The 19,375-nt window shown below is 48.3% G+C and overlaps 11 protein-coding genes across 11 annotated transcripts; 6 read left to right on the top strand and 5 right to left on the bottom strand.

Annotated features, from left to right (window-relative positions):
* Window positions 1-31: 31 nt before the first annotated feature.
* On the bottom strand, window positions 32-1,083 carry N7483_001629 (uncharacterized protein; the record flags this gene model as incomplete). The annotated part of the gene is made up of 2 exons (XM_057085066.1): window positions 32-359; window positions 413-1,083. 2 exons carry the CDS (start codon window positions 1,081-1,083, stop codon window positions 32-34), a joined length of 999 nt encoding a protein of 332 aa, XP_056951215.1.
* A 730-nt stretch (window positions 1,084-1,813) lies between these two features.
* N7483_001628 (E3 ubiquitin-protein ligase MARCH) lies at window positions 1,814-2,674 on the bottom strand (the record flags this gene model as incomplete). The annotated part of the gene is made up of 2 exons (XM_057085065.1): window positions 1,814-1,951; window positions 2,009-2,674. The coding sequence occupies 2 exons, from the start codon at window positions 2,672-2,674 to the stop codon at window positions 1,814-1,816; spliced, it is 804 nt and encodes a 267-aa protein (XP_056951214.1).
* A 298-nt stretch (window positions 2,675-2,972) lies between these two features.
* pre8 (proteasome core particle subunit alpha 2) lies at window positions 2,973-4,064 on the top strand (the record flags this gene model as incomplete). The annotated part of the gene is made up of 5 exons (XM_057085064.1): window positions 2,973-3,016; window positions 3,075-3,094; window positions 3,163-3,213; window positions 3,286-3,882; window positions 3,946-4,064. 5 exons carry the CDS (start codon window positions 2,973-2,975, stop codon window positions 4,062-4,064), a joined length of 831 nt encoding a protein of 276 aa, XP_056951213.1.
* An 813-nt stretch (window positions 4,065-4,877) lies between these two features.
* N7483_001626 (uncharacterized protein) lies at window positions 4,878-5,885 on the top strand (the record flags this gene model as incomplete). The annotated part of the gene is made up of 1 exon (XM_057085063.1): window positions 4,878-5,885. One exon carries the CDS (start codon window positions 4,878-4,880, stop codon window positions 5,883-5,885), a length of 1,008 nt encoding a protein of 335 aa, XP_056951212.1.
* Window positions 5,886-5,968: 83 nt separating this feature from the next.
* N7483_001625 (uncharacterized protein) lies at window positions 5,969-7,247 on the bottom strand (the record flags this gene model as incomplete). Its single annotated transcript, XM_057085062.1, has 5 exons — window positions 5,969-6,142; window positions 6,200-6,759; window positions 6,841-6,893; window positions 6,958-7,153; window positions 7,202-7,247. The coding sequence occupies 5 exons, from the start codon at window positions 7,245-7,247 to the stop codon at window positions 5,969-5,971; spliced, it is 1,029 nt and encodes a 342-aa protein (XP_056951211.1).
* A 227-nt stretch (window positions 7,248-7,474) lies between these two features.
* N7483_001624 (MOSC domain protein) lies at window positions 7,475-8,755 on the top strand (the record flags this gene model as incomplete). The annotated part of the gene is made up of 1 exon (XM_057085061.1): window positions 7,475-8,755. One exon carries the CDS (start codon window positions 7,475-7,477, stop codon window positions 8,753-8,755), a length of 1,281 nt encoding a protein of 426 aa, XP_056951210.1.
* Window positions 8,756-8,994: 239 nt separating this feature from the next.
* Window positions 8,995-10,020, bottom strand: N7483_001623 (Purine permease; the record flags this gene model as incomplete). Its single annotated transcript, XM_057085060.1, has 1 exon — window positions 8,995-10,020. The coding sequence occupies one exon, from the start codon at window positions 10,018-10,020 to the stop codon at window positions 8,995-8,997; it is 1,026 nt and encodes a 341-aa protein (XP_056951209.1).
* An 11-nt stretch (window positions 10,021-10,031) lies between these two features.
* N7483_001622 (uncharacterized protein) lies at window positions 10,032-10,830 on the bottom strand (the record flags this gene model as incomplete). The annotated part of the gene is made up of 3 exons (XM_057085059.1): window positions 10,032-10,459; window positions 10,518-10,684; window positions 10,739-10,830. 3 exons carry the CDS (start codon window positions 10,828-10,830, stop codon window positions 10,032-10,034), a joined length of 687 nt encoding a protein of 228 aa, XP_056951208.1.
* A 2,839-nt stretch (window positions 10,831-13,669) lies between these two features.
* N7483_001621 (stearoyl-CoA 9-desaturase sdeA) lies at window positions 13,670-15,102 on the top strand (the record flags this gene model as incomplete). The annotated part of the gene is made up of 2 exons (XM_057085058.1): window positions 13,670-13,907; window positions 13,973-15,102. 2 exons carry the CDS (start codon window positions 13,670-13,672, stop codon window positions 15,100-15,102), a joined length of 1,368 nt encoding a protein of 455 aa, XP_056951207.1.
* A 592-nt stretch (window positions 15,103-15,694) lies between these two features.
* On the top strand, window positions 15,695-17,960 carry N7483_001620 (M3 family metallopeptidase; the record flags this gene model as incomplete). The annotated part of the gene is made up of 3 exons (XM_057085057.1): window positions 15,695-16,999; window positions 17,062-17,711; window positions 17,768-17,960. The coding sequence occupies 3 exons, from the start codon at window positions 15,695-15,697 to the stop codon at window positions 17,958-17,960; spliced, it is 2,148 nt and encodes a 715-aa protein (XP_056951206.1).
* Window positions 17,961-18,381: 421 nt separating this feature from the next.
* N7483_001619 (uncharacterized protein) lies at window positions 18,382-18,903 on the top strand (the record flags this gene model as incomplete). The annotated part of the gene is made up of 1 exon (XM_057085056.1): window positions 18,382-18,903. The coding sequence occupies one exon, from the start codon at window positions 18,382-18,384 to the stop codon at window positions 18,901-18,903; it is 522 nt and encodes a 173-aa protein (XP_056951205.1).
* Window positions 18,904-19,375: the final 472 nt, after the last annotated feature.

Genomic DNA, 19,375 nt, shown 5'->3' with positions numbered 1-19,375 from the left:
CCTTTCTGCCGCTCTGCCCTCATTTTACCTTTCAGTCAAATCCAAGGTAACGCTCAATACACACGGGCAGAGGGCACGAAATGTGGTGGGGAAGTCTGACCAGCGACGGGATGAAGAATCTGTCGCGCATAGTGATCAGCATGCGCTTGTAATTGGCGTAGTTCTCATTGGCGCCGGAAAGACCAGTCCAGATAGCATGGAGGCTTCGAGCAAGTTGGATGCGGGAAGCATTCGCATTTCTCTCGTGGTGAACCTGGGCGCTGCGAACGAGTAGGAACTCCTTGTAAACCCATTCGTCAAATAGAACCATGAACAAGGCCAGAAGGTCTTGTTCAATAGGTCGTGGGTTCTTGAGACTACTATTGTACTGCCATTAGCCATGTATACTCGCGTGGTAGGGAGGGCAACTTACCAGTTTACTATCATTGACATGCGCAGATAACGATGCTTCTCGGGAATATTCGCATAGGACGCCTCTTTCAAGGCAGGGTAAATGTGGACCGAGGTGTTGTAATTGTCCTTGGTAATAGCCTCTACCCAGTTGATCCAGGTGAGCATGCCGTTTGCGATGTACTGGGCGTCCTTTGTAGCCTTTTCGTTCAAAAACTCCGCTTCCGGTTCAGAGAAAAGAGCGTTCTCGAGGCGAATGACCATATTGGTCAATGCGATGAATCGCTCACGAGTTGGAGTAGGTAGTTGAGGGTTAGCAAGGGCCGCTTTGATTGCATTCAGGGTTCGTCGCTTCTTCTCGGAAAGCTGAGCAGGTGACTCGATACGAAGGTCCACAACCCCAGTGCGAATCTGGTCCCGCATGGTGAGATAAAAGGCGCGCAAGTAAGCTATCTCGAATCCGCGGTCTACTGAGATGTCTTCGTAATCTGGAAAGGGTTCGGAGAGTTCATGATTCAAGGCAAGCTGGTCCTGGATCTTATCCTCGTCTGTGGCGTTGCCTGCTCGGAGGGGCGATGCGGATGCAGACGCAGTTTCAGATGCAGATGTAGAACCCCCAGAATCAGATATAAGGGTTAGGTGGGATTGAACTGCCTCGAGCAGAGAGTAATCGTTTGTTTGAGGTCCATCCATCCCGGGAGGAGGGTGGACGAATGGACTGACACGTTGTGAGGACAATAACAACACAGTGGGTGCAGAGGTTGTGAGTTGTGAAAGAGAAACATGGAGTCAGGGTGCAGAGATATTTAAGGCGACGACAGTACGACGATGATACGAAAGATGACGCCGTATTGTCGTTGTGCTGTCGCAGCCTGCTGTCGTCGTATTGTCGCGGACAGTCTCGGCGAACCGCAAACCATCCAACTAGCCCTGGAGATTAGCTAGCCTTCCCTTTTAGTTACCCCCTGTAGGTAATGGCATACATAGGGGAGTAGGTCACCAGTCCATCATGGACTACCCCGAGCCGTACTGTCGTCTGGAGACAAAGAATGCAGTGAAAATGGAGTGAAAAACGATAGAAAGGATATAGATTTTGAAAGATGACCCTAAATATTATTACGGCTGTATATGCCAACCCTGTGGATCCCAAAATGCATAGTGAGATAGAATGCTTTCTGATAGAATCGAGGAATGGCCTTGTCTTCCCCTTTAGCGACTGCTTGATTAACAAGACAGGCTATTGACAGCAGAACAAGACGTTCTGTAAGTCTCTAGCACTGTCTCTCAGAGCATCGCAGAAGAGTTAACGAAGACAATGTAATTCTTCGCACAGTGACTAATCAACGTGTCATGGTAAGGAGCACGGCAACTTAAAGTAGTGCGAGTGGAAGCGATAAACAAAAAGTCTGACGACGTCCATGGGTTACTCCGTTTTAGAGTGGGCGGATGGCTCTTCAGGTACAATTTCATCTTCGCCCTCGGGGAGAGGAACATCCATGACCTTTTCGCCTGCCATTTCCAGGGTTCGTCTGCTCCAGGAACGAACACCTTTGTAAACAGTCTATATGGATAGGGAGGTTAGTTGACATAGCGGGCATCTTGGCAATGCTCATCATACCCAGAGAAAAGTGGCTACACCTGCCACGATCACTAGCCAGTTCAAATTGGCAGCTCGATTGCGTCCACTGGAGCGGGTATTGCTCACACCACGAAAATTCCAGTGTACCGGTGACAAAGTGAACAGCGCCTTGAGGAAAGATGTCAAGCCCAGCGCGGCAAATCCTTTGATGAAGTGTTCCAGCCACGAGGCTTCTTCGTCCAGTTCCTCGTAGATATCGTCCAGTGGGCCAAGATAGAGGTCAATAATAGGGTCAGCAACGAATCCAAGTAGAAAGATAGCGAGGAGAAGAATGGCCAGCGTAAGAACAATTTGAGTAGTAGTGCTACTGATCCAGCGAGCCCAAGTCAATCGACCCAAGCGATACTTGAAACCACAGGTTGGACATTCCCAGTAGTTCCGCGTGCTATATTTGGGGTCGGCATGTCGCCAGGCTTGCAGGCATCCTTCGTGTACATATCGCGAGGAGCCTTTGCATTTGCAGGGACGGAGTAGACGACCAGTTTCTGGATCACTTGATTCATAAACCACGCGAGGTCGTTGGAAAAACTCTGAAGGTTGAAAAGTTGGCAGGACAGTCTCTAGACAAATTCGACAGACACGTGGAGGATAGCTCTGCTGGTAGAAACCTTCCCCTGAGTCTGGCTCATTACTTGGAGAATCCATTGGATATTTGTAAAGAAATCATGTCTTGGGAAAGAAGATAGTAGAATCTCTTTTCTCAAACTCACTCTCTTTAATGAAGGAAGAGTGAAGAAGAATAAAGAGAGAAAGAGAAAATGTGTGGGCAAAGTTGAGCCTCGACTAAACCCGATCAGACTCACCGCCTTTGGACAGCTCAAGTCCCAGCTACCTAAGCAACCCGCGTCAAACGTCACCCGTCTGCCTGTTATTCCTCTTGCCCTTTTCATTTAATCCCTCTTCGATCTTCTGTGATATTGTTGTTTCTGTCCTACACACTATCATGGCTGACCGTTATTCCTTTTCCCTCACCACTTTCTCGCCCAGGTAAGTTGATGAATCTCAATACCCAGCATTGGTCCAGAAGCTAACCCGTCACTCACAGCGGCAAGCTGGTGCAGATTGGTAAGATTGAACAAGAACAATTTTCAAACAGGAGAATCAGACCTGGATACTAACAATGGTTCTGTCAGAATATGCTTTAAATGCCGTCAACCAGGGTGTCACTGCCCTCGGTATCAAAGGTGAGAGGGAGCTTACTCTCCATCAAGATGCCTAACTACAGCAAGCTAATCCACATTATTTCCATCATATAGCCACTAATGGCATCGTTCTTGCAACTGAGAAGAAGTCCTCATCGCCGCTCATCGACCCCCCTTCGCTCTCCAAGATCTCTCTGATCACCCCAGACATCGGTATGGTCTACGCCGGCATGGGTCCCGATTACCGTGTGCTGGTGGACAAGGCTCGTAAAGTGTCACACACAGGCTACAAGCGTGTCTATAATGAGTACCCTCCAACCCGTATCTTGGTACAGGACGTTGCCCGGGTGGTGCAGGAGGCCACGCAATCTGGTGGTGTGCGGCCATATGGTGTCAGTCTGTTGATTGCTGGTTGGGATGAGGGCATTGAGCCCGAGTCTGAGGAGGCCACAAAGGACTCATCTGAGGAGAAGACACCTAGCAAGACTGGTGGTATCCATAAGGGTGGACCCAGTCTGTACCAGGTCGATCCCAGCGGCAGCTACTATCCATGGAAGGCGACGGCCATTGGCAAGCATGCGACAAGTGCTAAGACTTTCCTGGAGAAGCGATACACTGAGGGCTTGGAACTGGAAGATGCCATTCACATTGCGCTGTTGACACTCAAGGAGACCATTGAGGGTGAAATGAATGGAGACACAATAGAGATTGGTGAGTTCTCCCCTACCTAAATGGTTTTGATCTTCTTGTTCCTAGGTAACTAATATAATACAGGTATTGTTGGTCCGCCCGCAGACCACTTGCTGGGTTACGAGGGTGTGGAGGGCGCGCAGGGCCCACGATTCAGAAAGTTGACCAAGGAGCAGATCGAGGACTACCTTACCAACCTATGAGAGACATGATAGAACTCGAATGACACATTTTTCATTTGTTTGGAAGAGACCAGAATAGAAATTATGAGGACAACCACAGCCGCAGGAGTACGTGTACACCGCACGGCTAGATGCCGTAGCAGCAAAAGAGCAGTGTAGATTCCACATCCTCCTCAGTATCTCCACGCTTAAATATCCTCTGGTTTCTGGGAGAGCTATACGGAGTACTCAAGTGACTTCTCATCTTCGCTGCTAATCTCGTTGGATTATAAGGAGCAAACATTCCAATGTACCACTTGAATCAGAAACCGGTATATTTTGGTCTGTGACATCCCTGTCGCTCGCTTAAAAGAGTAATCCCGAACAGGTCACAATCCGCCCAGTTTGTTGGGAATCGGCACTATTGAACAATGGCGTTGGATCTCCTTACCCCGGGTTTTTGGCCCCCGGCACTGATCATATCTAGCTCTATAACACAGACTAGTGTGAAAAAAGAAATGAAAAAAGTTGTATCTGTCCAGGGGTTTACAGGCTGTTGAAATTCCAAGGTTATTGCCAGCCCTGGAACATTTGCATCTGTATCATCGGGTACTTATGGTACGACAGATTTTAATCCAGTCCCTCTTCTTTTCTTTTCTTCTCTGATCTTTTCTTCTTCTCTATTCTTCTTCCTTCAGCTCTACAATTTTCAGCCTGAAAAATGTGGACATATCAGACAGGGTGAACTTGACTCTACAGAGTCTGTTGGCTCCAATCTGCCTTCTACTTACTCTGATCTCCCATCTGGTCTTATAGCATCTCGAATGAACTCATCCAAAAAATACTACCTAAACCATGTCGTCTGTTCCGCAAGATCTGCTAGATGGCATATCCGGCTCCCTCGCCAAAGAAGGAAACGTCCTCCAAATGGTCCTAGTAACGTTCATCGCACTATCGTGCTACAACGTCGCTGAGTTAGTTGTGCTTGTCCCCGCGACTTTTCGTCGCTGGCGAGGTCTCTACTTCTGGTCTTTACTTGCATCAGGTTGTATAGGAGTTGTACCGTACTCCATTGGCTTTATGATGAAGTTCTTTACTCGTGCGGACTCAGTATTATCCGTGACTGTCTTGACTATTGGCTGGTGGACTATGGTCACCGGTCAATCGGTCGTACTGTATTCCAGGCTTCATCTCGTACTCCGTGATGAGAAGACACTAGCACGGGTCCTTCTTATGATTGTTGTGAATTTCTTTTGTTTGCATGTCCCCACTACGGTATTGACTTATGGTGCTAATATCGTGCATACCGGGGATATGGCTTGGATTTGGGGGTATAATGTTATGGAAAAGGTTCAGTTGACCGGTTTTACGATCCAGGAGAGTCTTATTTCAACACTTTATGTGTTTCATACGGTGAAGTTACTTCGTCTTGGTGCGGAGGTGACAATTCGTCCGGACGCGAGGTCTATCATGTACCAGCTCATTGGGATTAATTGTGCCATCATGGCTATGGATCTATTATTGTTGGGGTTGGAATATGCAAACCAGTATGCGGTGCAGATCGTTCTCAAGGGCTTTATATACTCGCTCAAGCTCAAACTTGAGTTCGCAGTTCTTGGTCGACTCGTTGATATTATTCAGGGCTCCAGACATCCCATCTCCATCGCCATTGCCGATACCCTTCCTCTTTGCTCTTATCCACGTGTCCAGGAGAATACGAATCATACTGATCAGACGGAGCCTGATCACGAGCCAGAGCCAGAGTCGGAACCGAAAGAGATCATTGTTCAGCAGAGTGGGGATCGTGCTGTTGAGACGAAGAATTTCGTTGAGTCGGGGAGAGAGTTGGGCAGATCAACATGAGGTCCATTGTTGGATATAAAAACTTTCCATCATCATTTCCAGCTTCGGCCTCAGGTCTTCGATTCAAGCAGAGACTCATCATTTCAGTCATACTCCTCATCCGAGTCTTCATCCTGGCTATCCGCAATCTCATCAGATGCTTTACGCTTCCGACACGGCGTCGGCTGAGTCTGATGCAAAGCTTCAGCCTGAGCCCGTGGCGGAGGAGGCATTGGAGACTTTCGCTCCACTCCCTCAACGACTTCACGAAGACCATCCTAGATACGATCAGAACAGACACCACATAGTAAAAAAGAATTCAATTCAGTACTCACTGTCTCAATACGGAACGGAATAATCATCTCTCCCATCCGTACAGGAAATATCCTTCCGCCCCTTTTCGTAATTTCCATAAATCGTTTATCAGGGAGATCGCGATACATCGCAATCCGCGTCTGAACATTGCTTTCCCATCCACCACCGGCTAATAATGGCTGCAGTGTTGCACGCGGCTGGCCCTTAATCTTTGTATGAGCTTGATTGATCGTCAACACCGCAATACCACGACTCGCCAGTCGTGACAGATGAGTTGCTAGTTCGGATGAAATATTCCACTTGCGATTTAGGAGCCACTGCAGCTGGGCCTTGTCGGTGATTTTACCTTGTGTTTGGCGCTCTTTTAACTCTGCTGCGTTGGGGAAATATGATGGAAATAATGAGGAGACGGAGTCAATTATTAGTAGAGATGTCTCTGGCGGTGGGAAGTCTTTTGGTGGAGTGCATAGTAGTGCGAGGAGATGTGGGAGTGTTGTTGTGCGAAAGTAGATTAAGTTGTCCAGATTCAGTGTTGGAGTCAATGCTTGGAGACGTGGAGTGGGAATAGGTGAGCTTGTATCTGATTTAGTCAGTATATGAACATATCGATCGGTATTATGCATTCTGGTATTGCGTTCATGATATTCGGGGTTGATCGTACCAATCCAGATAACTTTTCCTCCTTCGCGAAGGGCATTAGATGCAATGTTCAATCTGGGATCAAATCAATATCATTTCCGAAGCTTTCTTTGCAATTGTCACTTTGATAAAAGCTCACGCTAATGCGGTCTTCCCTACTCCCGGTGGCCCGAAGACTTCTGTCACCTGTCCACGCAAGATCCCGCCGGATCGTTGAAGATCTTGAGACGCGCCATCCAACGCCCGATCCAAACGCGCCAGTCCTGTGGACACAGGTTCTCTGGAGAATTCAGAAGCATTCAGCGACTGTGAAGCTGAGATGGAGACCACCGGTTCTATTGGATGGTTAGTATGATTTCTGAATTCGGGCAAATGGACCTCACGCGTATTTTGGGTGTCGAGACCGAACAGGTCGTTTGTGGCACTCATTATAGATTAACTGGGGTGTCAAGAACCTATTGACATATTCATTATTTTGATAAAACTTGCAAAAGACTTCATATGTCTTCTCTTAACCTTCTCCGTCGCGTCGATATACGTGAGGTCAGTTGTGTGGATCAAGTGGGTCCACAAACCACCTCGGCATTCGCGCAATTGCGATTCTATACTCTCGATCCCTCGATCCCGATCCTCGATCTCACATTGTACTCACCTCCATGTCGTGGCAGGATGTTTCCGAGGACCTCACATCCTGGCTAGTCCTTGCATTCTGCTTCCTCCCTCTAATAATCCTATGGCGTCACCGAACACAACCCGAATTCCGTCCCAAAGGCTGTCGACGATTGGGACTCCCACCCGGTGAAAGCAATCTCCACGACGAATTCGATCCCAAGTACAGCGACGGTGTCCCTGCAGGCAGTCACGATGAAAACGGTCTACCCTCCTGGCGCATCAAAGCGCTCTTCACATACCCACTAAAATCATGTCGCGGCATCGAGCTCCAAACCTCCGATATCGTCGCAATGGGTCTGAAATTCGACCGCCAGTTCGTCTTCGCGCAGGATAGCACGGAAGGCTGGAATACACGTACTCTCCGCAATGCAGGCTATCAGCGTCTCGCTCTAATTCATTCGGAGATATGGATTCCTGATCCCTCAGCTATCGACTACGATCCCAATCTCCCCGAAATAAAATCCGAAGGCATAATGATAATCTCATACCCACGACCCAAACCAACCACACACCTCACATCCTTGATTACAAAAATCGGAACTACAATTGGATTCTTAAATCCTCGACTATCCTTCTCCATTCCACTCATCCCACCGGATTCATCGGAATTCCCTCTTATCCCCGTGAAGATCTGGAAAGATAAACCCCTGGCATACGACTACCGCACAACACTCCCACCATCTCTACACGCTTACCTCGGTTTCTCACCATCCACCTCTCCAGTATCCCTCTTCCGCGCCTCATCCGCTCATACACGCTCCATATTCCGCAATGCACCCCGCGAAGAAGTCCTAGGTTTCCAACCTATAACTGGCTTCGCAGATGCATATCCTATTCACTTGCTCAGTCTATCATCTCATCGAGATGTTGCTGCGAGATGCGCATACGCGATTCCCAATCTAAGTGTTGTACGATTCCGAGCGAATATCATCATTCAAGGACCAGTCGCGTTCGATGAGGATCATTGGAAAAAACTTTCTATCGCAGGTGTGGAGATATACGCAGCTTGTCGAACTGTTCGATGTAAATTACCTAACGTGGATCCCATCACTGGTTTTCGACACGCTGTTGAGCCGGATAAAACGCTCAAGGCATATCGGAGAATTGATGATGGGGATCGGACGAATGCTTGTTTGGGTATGCAGCTTGTTCCAGCTGTACAGGAGTTTGTGATGAATGTTGGAGATGAAGTGGTGGTTTTGGAGAGGGGAATGCATCGGTATATTAAGATGTTGGCCCCTGGGGAAAAAGTTGAGGGTGTTTAGACCACGCTGATGGTACTGGAGCAATGTATATTAGATGTAATTGTACTAATGATCCGATTGGATGAGATAGATTAAAATAGATTAGATTAGACTTGTGTAATTCGAGTTAGATTACTTATAGGATTGATATCTGTGTATGTATCAATGATCAATTCATTGCAATAGAGTGAGAAGAAAAACTATCTAGGTATATGATTACAACAACAGGAACGCTCAGGACAAAGAAAGAAATTGAAAAATCATGTAGAAGGCTCCATCTTGCCCGAAGTCGTAGGCTCAGCCAACTCTTCCACGGGCTCCTCTCCCTCATTGGAATCCCAAACAGGAACATCATCTGGCTCATCAGGAAGAATCAAGTTGAGAACAACACCAACAAGAGCGGTAACCGCAAATCCAGTCTCCATGACCAGGTTAACCGCATTAACCAAGCCAACCAGGGCATGGTTATCACCATCATAAGTCAAGACATAGTCCCACCACGAGGAAACAAGCGTAATGCCCATACCCAGCGCAAAGCTGGTAGTAAGGACGAAACGGTTGCGTCGGGTGAAGTCAATTGTACTGATAATGCGAATACCCGAAACAGCAACACTGCTGAAAAGGAAAGTGGTCATACCACCCAGCACAGCACTAGGAATCGAGACAAGCGCCGCGGCGAACTTGGCGAAAAGACCCATGACAACGAGGAAAAAGCAGCAGGAGTATCCCGCGCTACGGTTCGCGCACTTAGTCAACGCAATAACACCGTTATTCTGTGCAAAGACAGACATAGGCGAGATGGTCATCAGACCCGCGATAACACTAGTCAATCCATTTCCTAGAACACCACCCTGAATGCGAGAATCGAACATTGGGCCCTCGACCTGGACGCGGGAGACATCACAAGTAGCGGTAATATCACCAATAGACTCCATCATAGTAACGAGGTATAGTGCCAGCATAGGTAAGATGAGCGGAGGGTAGATCGATAACGGGAAAGTGTGGACCCAGGCGAAGGAGATAACGGGAGCTTCAGCGATACCGGACGATTCGAAGTAGTTGCATGCGGCGGCGACGATAGAGCCAACAAGGAGACCGACGACGACGGCACATGACTTCAGGATTGGGGGACCGAATCGTTCACAGATGATAATTGTGACGAAGACAAGGAAACCCAGACCGATGAACTCGGGACTGCCCCACAGTAATGCATGCGGGGCATCGGCGTCGGGACACATAGTGCGTGGGGATGGTCCACAGGAGGAACCACCGCCCCAATCTTCCATAGCGGATTCGATCAAGGAAGCACCGATGAGGAGAACGGTGGGACCGGTAACGAGGGAGGGAAAACGCGAGCGAGGACGGCGCTGTTCATGAAGGAGAGACCGATTTCAAGGAGCGAACAGAGGCAGGCAGTACCCAGGAGGGCGCCATAGCCCTTGTGGCAGGGCAGTTTAGTCCCGTTAGCATCGGTGGGACAGTAGCCTGAGTTGTACATTTGGGTGAAGGCATTTTCGGCGACAGTGATTGTAGCGAAGGAGGTACCGACAACGGAGAGAAGACCGGTTCCAATATAGTATTTCGTGCCTTTAATGTGGAATCGAGCAATCTGAAGGGCGCTGAGAAGGCCGGATACGATCAGGGATGTTGAAACAAGATATTGGTAGTCTTCTTCGCCGAAGTTGGCGCCGGATGTTCCACCCAGCATGATAGGTGGTGAAATGACTGAAAAGCATGTCAATAGATGCTTCTCTGTGTTGGATTCTTGGTTGTTGATACTCACCACCAGCCAACATGGCCAGAGCATGTTGTAAACCGAGGAGTAATGCGAGGAGAACTGGTACGCGATCCTCGAGGCCGAAGAATGGGGCTGATTTGCGCGTTTGCTTGGTGAAGGGTATGCGGGGTGTGAACAGGTAGGCATAGTCATAGTCGCCAATGAGGCCCTCACTTGAATAACGATTAATTATTATTCTTGAAGGGATACATGATCATGATGCATACCGAGTAGTGAAAGTTCTGACGAAACCCCGTAGCTTATCCTTGTAAGTACGTTTAGGCGATTGATCGGGACCAATTTGATCGGGGCCGTCCATGATGAAAAGAGTTGGAAGTGGATAAAATTGTCAATTGATGGATCCAGATATCCAGAATCCCGGGGAAAGGGCGATGCTATATACAATTCATCGAAATAACCGAGTCTACAGAAGTACTTAGTATGTGAACGCCACTCCAAGACAAAAAAAAAATATAATAATGTGGAGTAGATAAGATTTTTGTTATCATTAGACAAGAGGATCGAGTAAACTCCAGATTAATTATTAGTGAACTAACTATAACTAATAAGGAGTAAGTTAATATTGATCTCATTAAGTTACGCTTATTTACTAACCTCCTTAAGAGCCACCAATCACAATTCACGATATCATCGGATTACCACTATTTTGCTTATCTTGGTGGAGTCTTTAATCCCATCCTATACCCAATCAACATTCCCCTTAAACCATCATCCCGAACCAAGATAAGCAAACCCGAATTACTCTTACAGGTAATGTTTTTAGCCGCTACCGAGTACACAGCTTCCCCCCAAATCCACTGTTCACGAGCATGATGATGCGCGTGTTCCGGTGGGTCGCATGTACACGTTTTCAAGGCGAATTTCGCAATCTGATAGGCTTAGACCGCGTTGAATACCCAGCAATATGTGGACACGGGGGCACCCGAGACGGAGACTGAATCATCCGATCATTGGCTATCTTCGATATCTGGGGTTTATCTCTGCAATCGGATCCATCTGACGGAGACGCCCGTTGTGTGTGGAAGGCGCCGATGCCTTATCAGGATGCGTGGATGGCGATGAAGAGTAGAGGATGCAGTATGGAGTATATGAGGCGCATCAGCCCAGTGCAAGAACATGGGGTAGCGGATCCGATTCCTAAGTCACTCAAGCCGTTAGATCACTAGCCTCTTTCAATGAGTTAGTGAAGTTCAAATGTTATGTCATGGAAACTGTGCCAGGTGGGCAGTCCAGATGCCTGATTCGGGACACGGGTCGGGTTATCCGGGATATTGAGATCCTTGGACTCGGACTCGGAACTCGTAAATGTCACAGTGGAAACAGCATAATGAGAATTTATTGTCTAGTTGATATCATCAACTGTGGAATTGAACAATAAGATCTTCTGTGTGTTCGTGTTCATCGACCTTCAAATGTTGCAATGCAAGTGATCGAGATGACAGTATGTTCAAGTTTCAAACATCAGGTAACAAGTGATAAGTTGTCTGCCGTATTGCCGTTTTTGGTTGCTTGATCATTTCAATACTTGCATCGTGATCAACTGGTGTCATTTTGCTATTGCTTGGGTAGGTATATCTCAGTAGGAGTCAGGGCTAGACCACCTGGGCATGTATCATGAAGTTCAAGTTGTCAACCAGTTGACCGATCACTTTGGTCTGGTCCCGTATGTCAGGTATCCATGTTGTGCCTCAGGCAACAAACAGGTTTGAGCGGCCCCAGAGCCCAGAGGCGACTGCCAGTGGCCAGAACAGGCTGATTCTCCAAGTTGATATCAATTCTTAGTTCCAAGGTTCGGTTTTCTTTTTTGTCTTAAAGTATTCAAAATATTTGATCGGATTAGAATGTTATACTCAAGTTGTAGTAGTATGCAAATGGTCTCAGCCTGAGGCTGTGCTAGTAGCAAGTATGCCCAGGTGTACTATGTAGTATGTACCAGTGGTGGATGCAACTCGTGGATGGATCATGCACATGTACCCAGCCTGAGGTGTACTCAAGTGCTACTACTAGTAGTAGTATGGAGTAGTAGCCCTGGAGGTATTACTAGTACTCCGTACCTCTCATTTATATATCGTGACTCGGGCTACATACTACATATGATTCATCTGACCTAAGATCATGATGCATGCTTTTCAAATTTCAAGTTTCACCGATATATTACTAACACATGTGCACTTGAAGATTCGACTTGAAATCTAGTCAAAAAAAATATTTTAAATTATCCCGAGGTTCAAGTTCCAAGGGTTCTGTCGATCGGGGTAACCGCTGTTCGGTGGCGTGGATAAAGTTAGCATCCGGATTTTCGTCGGATTCGCCACCTTAAGGCTTGAAATGCAGGGGCGGAAAAACGTTCACACAGCTTGGGTATGAACCATTGCAATGTTTCAAATCAGATTAGTATGTAACACATGATGTATGAAGGACGTCCCTTTAACTCAGACAGTAGTACGAATATCCTAGTGACTCAGCCTTGAAGGGATATGGAATGACCCCAGAAATGAAGATCTGATGCGGTTGGGAGTCACGTGCATTGATCTGGGCCTTGTACCTTAAAAATTGAACTATACTACCAGTTGATACTATAAGATGCATACATTCATCCATTGGATAGTTCCAAGTAATATCTAGTTAATCTAGTTAATATTTTAGCAGAACCTTGGAATTAACCCAACCTTGATCATACCACTTATCCATTGGGGCCATACATGATTTACACGCAATCCCAGGATTTCCCTAATTGTCCCGGGGCTGCCTTATGGGGTAATACTGAATGCCTCAGGCCACAAAGTGTTGGGGCGGGACCCAACATTGTTCGGAAAAGAGCGAATGAATCTCGCCACCAGTAGAATAAACGGGAAAGTTCAAGTAATAAGTGAATTGATTATCTCCCTCTTCTCCTGTCTCTACCTCGGGATCTTGTGATTTAGCTGGTCTTTCTAGTTCTTTCATTCGCTTGGCTGACCTTTCACCCCCATATTGGTTGGCGATCAAACCCTTTCCAGGGCCACACCCCCAACGTTCAAGGTCTCAAAGTGGACCCTCCCCATATAAAAAAAAACCTCCTTCCCACGCCCCATCCCACTCTTTTCTCTCTTCGTTACTTTCGTGGTCAGTGTCAGTCTCCTACACAACACACAATCATGTCGACCAAGGCAGAGGCTGCCCGCCCCAGGCCGGCGGACACCAAGAAGGTGCACATCGCCGATACCCAAATGACCCGGGCGAACTGGTACAAGCACGTCAACTGGCTCAACGTCTTCCTCATTCTCGGTATTCCCTTCTACGGTTGTGTCCAGGCCTTCTGGGTGCCACTGCAGCTGAAGACCGCCGCTTGGGCGGTTCTCTACTACTTCTTCACTGGTCTCGGTATCACTGCAGGTAAGTCATTGTGCAACTATCATCATTGTCAACGCAAAGTACCGAGTGGCTAACTTGGGATTCAGGATACCATCGTCTTTGGGCTCACTGCTCTTATTCCGCCACTCTCCCTCTCCGTATCTGGTTTGCTCTTGTCGGCGGTGGTGCTGTTGAAGGCTCCATCCGCTGGTGGGCTCGTGGCCACCGTGCTCACCACCGTTACACCGACACCGAGAAGGACCCTTACTCCGTTCGCAAGGGTTTCTGGTACTCTCACCTGGGCTGGATGGTCATGAAGCAGAACCCCAAGCGTATTGGCCGCACCGACATCTCCGACCTTAACGAGGACCCTGTTGTCATCTGGCAGCACCGTCACTACCTCAAGGTCGTCTTTGGAATGGGTCTCTTCGTTCCCATGCTTGTGGCTGGTCTTGGTTGGGGTGATTGGTTTGGTGGATTCGTGTACGCTGGTATCCTCCGTATCTTCTTCGTCCAGCAGGCCACTTTCTGTGTCAACTCTCTGGCCCACTGGCTCGGTGACCAGCCCTTCGATGACCGCAACTCTCCTCGTGATCACGTTATCACTGCCTTGGTTACCCTGGGTGAGGGTTACCACAACTTCCACCACGAGTTCCCCTCCGACTACCGCAACGCCATCGAGTGGCACCAGTACGACCCCACCAAGTGGACCATCTGGACCATGAAGCAGCTGGGTCTGGCTTACGACCTGAAGCAGTTCCGTGCCAACGAGATTGAGAAGGGTCGTGTGCAGCAGCTGCAGAAGAAGATTGACCAGAAGCGCGCCAAGCTGGACTGGGGTGTTCCTCTGGAGCAACTGCCCGTGATGGAGTGGGATGACTACGTCGAGCAGGCTAAGAACGGCCGTGGTCTCGTTGCCATCGCTGGTGTTGTCCACGATGTGACCGACTTCATCAAGGACCACCCCGGTGGTAAGGCTATGATCAGCTCCGGTATTGGCAAGGACGCTACTGCCATGTTCAACGGCGGTATCTACTACCACTCCAACGCTGCCCACAACTTGCTGTCTACCATGCGTGTTGGTGTCATTCGTGGTGGCTGCGAGGTGGAGATCTGGAAGCGTTCCCACAAGGAGAACACCGAGTATGTGCGTGATGAGTCCGGTCAGCGTATCATTCGTGCTGGCATGCAGGTGACCAAGATCCCTGAGCCAGTTTCTACTGCTGATGCGGCTTAAATATGCCTTGCTTTTATCAAGAGATGATGTGTGCTTTGCATTTGTGTGGGTTGGCTGGTGTTCATCTGGCGTTATTCTAGCTTTTCATTTTTTTCCCTTGTATCTTTTGTGTTTTTTCGAAAAGCCAGTATCGCATAGATAATCTTTCATGAACTAGAAATGACCACTGTTATATCACTTCAATATGTTCCAGTAAATTATACCTTGAGGTAGACATAGCTAACAATAAGAGGATTGGAATTTGTTGGGTTAAGGGGCAAGGCACCTTAGAATACTTGAACCGTGGAACATTAGAATAAGCGGGGAAATCTGCAGGCAATCACCTGAGCCCCATGTTGGCCTTGGGCTTAAGGCCTTCAAATATACAACAACTTGGTTGCATCACAGCTGCAGTTTAAACACGTACACCGCACTTCTATTCGTCTAATTCCCCCTCTCTTGACCCCCCTCCCCCACCATTCGCTTCCTAACACGCCACCTTCTTATCCTCCTTCTCGCTATCATCGTGGCGCCCCTCCTCCGCCTCCCCGCCCGCCTCTCATCTGTGCTGGGTCACCTACGTATAACACCACGATACTTGACAACATCCAGCATGGCTCCCGCTCACCTCCGACGTCCACCCCAGGCTCCGCCAACTTTCACAGCTACTCCCCAGTCCGTCGTAATTGATGCCGAGCGTCTGATCAAGACCTCCCGCGACGTCCAGGATAAGGTTGTTGCTCGGATCAAGCCGGACACAGCGGCTTTTGCCAATGTACTACGTCCGCTTGTACAAGATGAGAATGTCATGGCTCTAGAGGCACACATCTTGGGCTTTTATCAGGCTGTATCAACCGACCAGAAGCTCCGAGATGCTTCCTCCAAGGCCGAGGAACTCATGGATGAGTTCTTCATTGAGTCGGTGATGCGCGAGGATGTGTTTCAGCTAGTCGATGCTGCTCTGAAAAAGAACGAGGAGCTCGACCCGGAGTCACGTCGTCTGCTGGAGAAGGAACACAAGGATTTCGTCCGTAATGGATTAGGTCTTCCTGCTGGCCCGCAGCGAGCTCGCTTTAAGGAGATCAAGAAGCGTCTCAGTCAGTTGAGCATTGAGTTTCAGAAGAATCTGAATGAAGAGAATGGTGGTATTTGGTTTACCCCTGAGCAATTGGACGGTGTGCCAGAGGATGTGACCTCCGGTCTTAAGCGCGGCGAGGGTGAGAATGCCGGCAAGCTCTTTTTGACCTTCAAGTACCCGGATTTGTTCCCAACCATGAAGTATGCCACCAGCGTGGAGACTCGAAAGCAGGTCATGATTGCCAATGAGAACAAGTGCAACCAGAATGTTCCTTTGTTCCGGGAGGCTATTGTGCTGCGTGACGAGGCTGCCCGTCTGCTGGGTTACCCTAACCACGCCGCATTCCGCATTGAGGACAAGATGGCCAAGACCCCAGAGACTGTGAACAAGTTCCTGGGTGACCTGCGTACTCGATTGACTGATGGTGGCAAGAAGGAGATTCAGACTCTGATGAAGCTTAAGCAGGAGCTTGATCCCAAGTCTGATGGCCGTTACTATCTGTGGGACCACCGGTTCTATGATCGGTTGATGCTGGAGCGAGACTACCAGCTGGACCACCAGCTCATTGCTGAGTACTTCCCGCTGCAGACCACGATCGATGGCATGCTGAAGATCTTTGAGGAGCTCTTCGGGTTGGAGTTTGTTGAGATTGTTGGTGAGGACCGCGCAGCCTTGGCCCCGACAGGCAAGGGCGATGACATCGTGTGGCACGAGGAGGTGCAGGTATTCAGTGTGTGGAATGACGAGGGTGAGGGATCTGGCTTTGTTGGATACCTGTACCTGGATTTGTTCCCTCGTGAGGGCAAGTATGGTCACGCTGCCAACTTCAACCTCCAGCCGGTATGACACCTACTCCATTTTCGTCTGATTTTCACAAAGCTGATTCTTTTATCTGAACGTAGGGCTTCATCGATGCCGATGGAAACCGTCGCTTCCCTGCTACCGCACTGGTATGCAACTTCACTAAGCCCGGACCTAAGAAGCCCAGTCTTCTTAAGCACGACGAGGTTGTCACTCTCTTCCACGAATTGGGCCACGGTATTCACGACCTGGTCTCCCGAACCATCTACTCCCGTTTCCACGGTACCAGCACGGTGCGGGATTTCGTCGAAGCACCCAGCCAAATGCTCGAGAACTGGTGCTGGACCCCCTCGCAGCTGCGCGCTCTGAGCCGACACTACTCATCCCTGTCACCCGAGTACCTTGCCGGATGGCAAGAAGCCAACAAAGACAAGACTGCTTCCGGACCCCCTCCCGAGCGTATTCCCGATGATGTGATTGATAAGCTCATCAGCACCAAGCACGTCAACGATGCTCTGTTTAACTTGCGCCAACTGCACTTTGGTATTTTTGATATGACTGTTCACGAGCCCAAGAGCCACGCCGATATTGAGGCCTTGCCCCTTTCTGCTACCTACAACCGCTTGCGCCAGGAGATCACCCAGATGGATTCCGTGGAGGCCTTGGGTGGTGGTGATGAGTGGGGACACGGCGAGGCGACATTTGGTCACTTGATTGGAGGTTATGATGCTGGATACTACGGATACTTGAGGTAAGTGATATCGTGACCTTATTTTATTTCATTTTCTTTATGCTAACTGCCCACAGTTCCCAAGTTTACTCCACTGACATGTTCTACACCGTCTTCAAGGATGATCCCATGAACAAGGCTGCTGGTCGTCGTTACCGATACCAAGTCTTGGAGAAGGGTGGTAGTCAAGATGAGATGAAGACCCTCACCGAGTTTTTGGGTCGTGAGCCTCAGACTACTGCATTCTACAAGGAACTGGGCCTGGCTTAATCGATACCTCAGTATGGCATATGATCAGTGAATTCAAGTGCTGTATTTCAATAGAGCTATCATAAAGATTTTACGAAGATTTTACTCCTAATTCCTAAATAATTCATGTCGAGGTAATAAACCTGTTCATACAACAAAGTTGGAAGATAGGGCTTATCGTGGGCGTAGATAGTAGATAAGTACACCGCCTTGGCATCGTTCGCATATTGCAGCTGGAGCTCCAGCTTCATCTCTAACTGAAAGCTCAAGCTCAAGTTATTTTTCCCAACCTCATTCCATTCCTCAAATTGTATGTGCAGAGATTGAAAATCACCTTCATGCAAAATCCGATACTAACACCTCATAGATCCAATCACCAACCCCCCTCATAAAAATCATCCAGACTGTCAATCCTCAAACGTCTCAGCTCAACCAAACCAAAATGACGACCGAACAACAAAAAATAAATACCCAACACTGCGCCTTCTGCAATCACCTCCTACTAGCCACAACCCTAGACCTGAACAAACTCCCACGACGGGGAGGCGAATCAAAAGATAACGCAATAATCCTTCCACTGGAGCACCAGTCGCACGAAGAGCCCGAAGAAGAATCCTCAAAATCCCAATTATCCGCAAAGCACCTTTCCCTATTACTTTCAACAACGATACCAGATCGACGCGCAACACTAGTCCGACGGGAAGACGGAATCGAAAAGCGCATTCTATTACGATGTGGACGGTGTCGAGTTATTATGGGATATTTCCTTGATGATGTGCACTATCCTACATCTACTACATCTGCCTCCCATGTAACTGATCATGAGGACGAGGATGAGTTTTCGAGACCGGGTAAGAATGCTCGCGCAGTTTACATTCTTCCTGGGGCGGTTTCACGGACTGAGGATATGGAGGGTGGGAAGTCTGGTCGGGAGTGGATTGGATGGGATCGGGAGGAGAGATAATCTCGTTTCAATTTATGGATGTGAATCTTGAAATTGAGGCTGAATGGTGCTCAGTTTGATTGTAAATGTCAATGAATATCTACTGCCAAATTATGTATGCCTCATACATATATACATACATGTGTCGTCCTAGAAACTCCACATTCATGCTGAGTTCGTTAGGGAAATGAGGCTCAGCTCCAAATTACATATAGTAGATACTGCCACTGAATCTTCAAGTGGGAGCAGACTCGGGCTACTGGATACTCAGACAAAAGTATTAATGAATATGGACAGATATCCATGATGGATTCATCTCAAATCAATACAGATATTCCCCTTCACGCCGAAAACCGCGTCAGAAAAATGGGATAACAAAAGATAGACGATAGAAGCAAAAAGAGATGAGCCCGATCCCGCCAAAGACATGTTCCATAACCGTAAGCGTGCGCATTCATAAAATAGACAAATAAAGGGTGTATTGCAATGGGTA

This window comes from Penicillium malachiteum (assembly GCF_028827825.1).
Source record: "Penicillium malachiteum strain IBT 17515 chromosome Unknown utg000001l:1.0-8184562.0:1.0-8186909.0, whole genome shotgun sequence".
Taxonomy (NCBI): Eukaryota; Fungi; Ascomycota; class Eurotiomycetes; order Eurotiales; family Aspergillaceae; genus Penicillium; species Penicillium malachiteum.
This window is presented reverse-complemented; position numbering and strand designations above follow the sequence as displayed.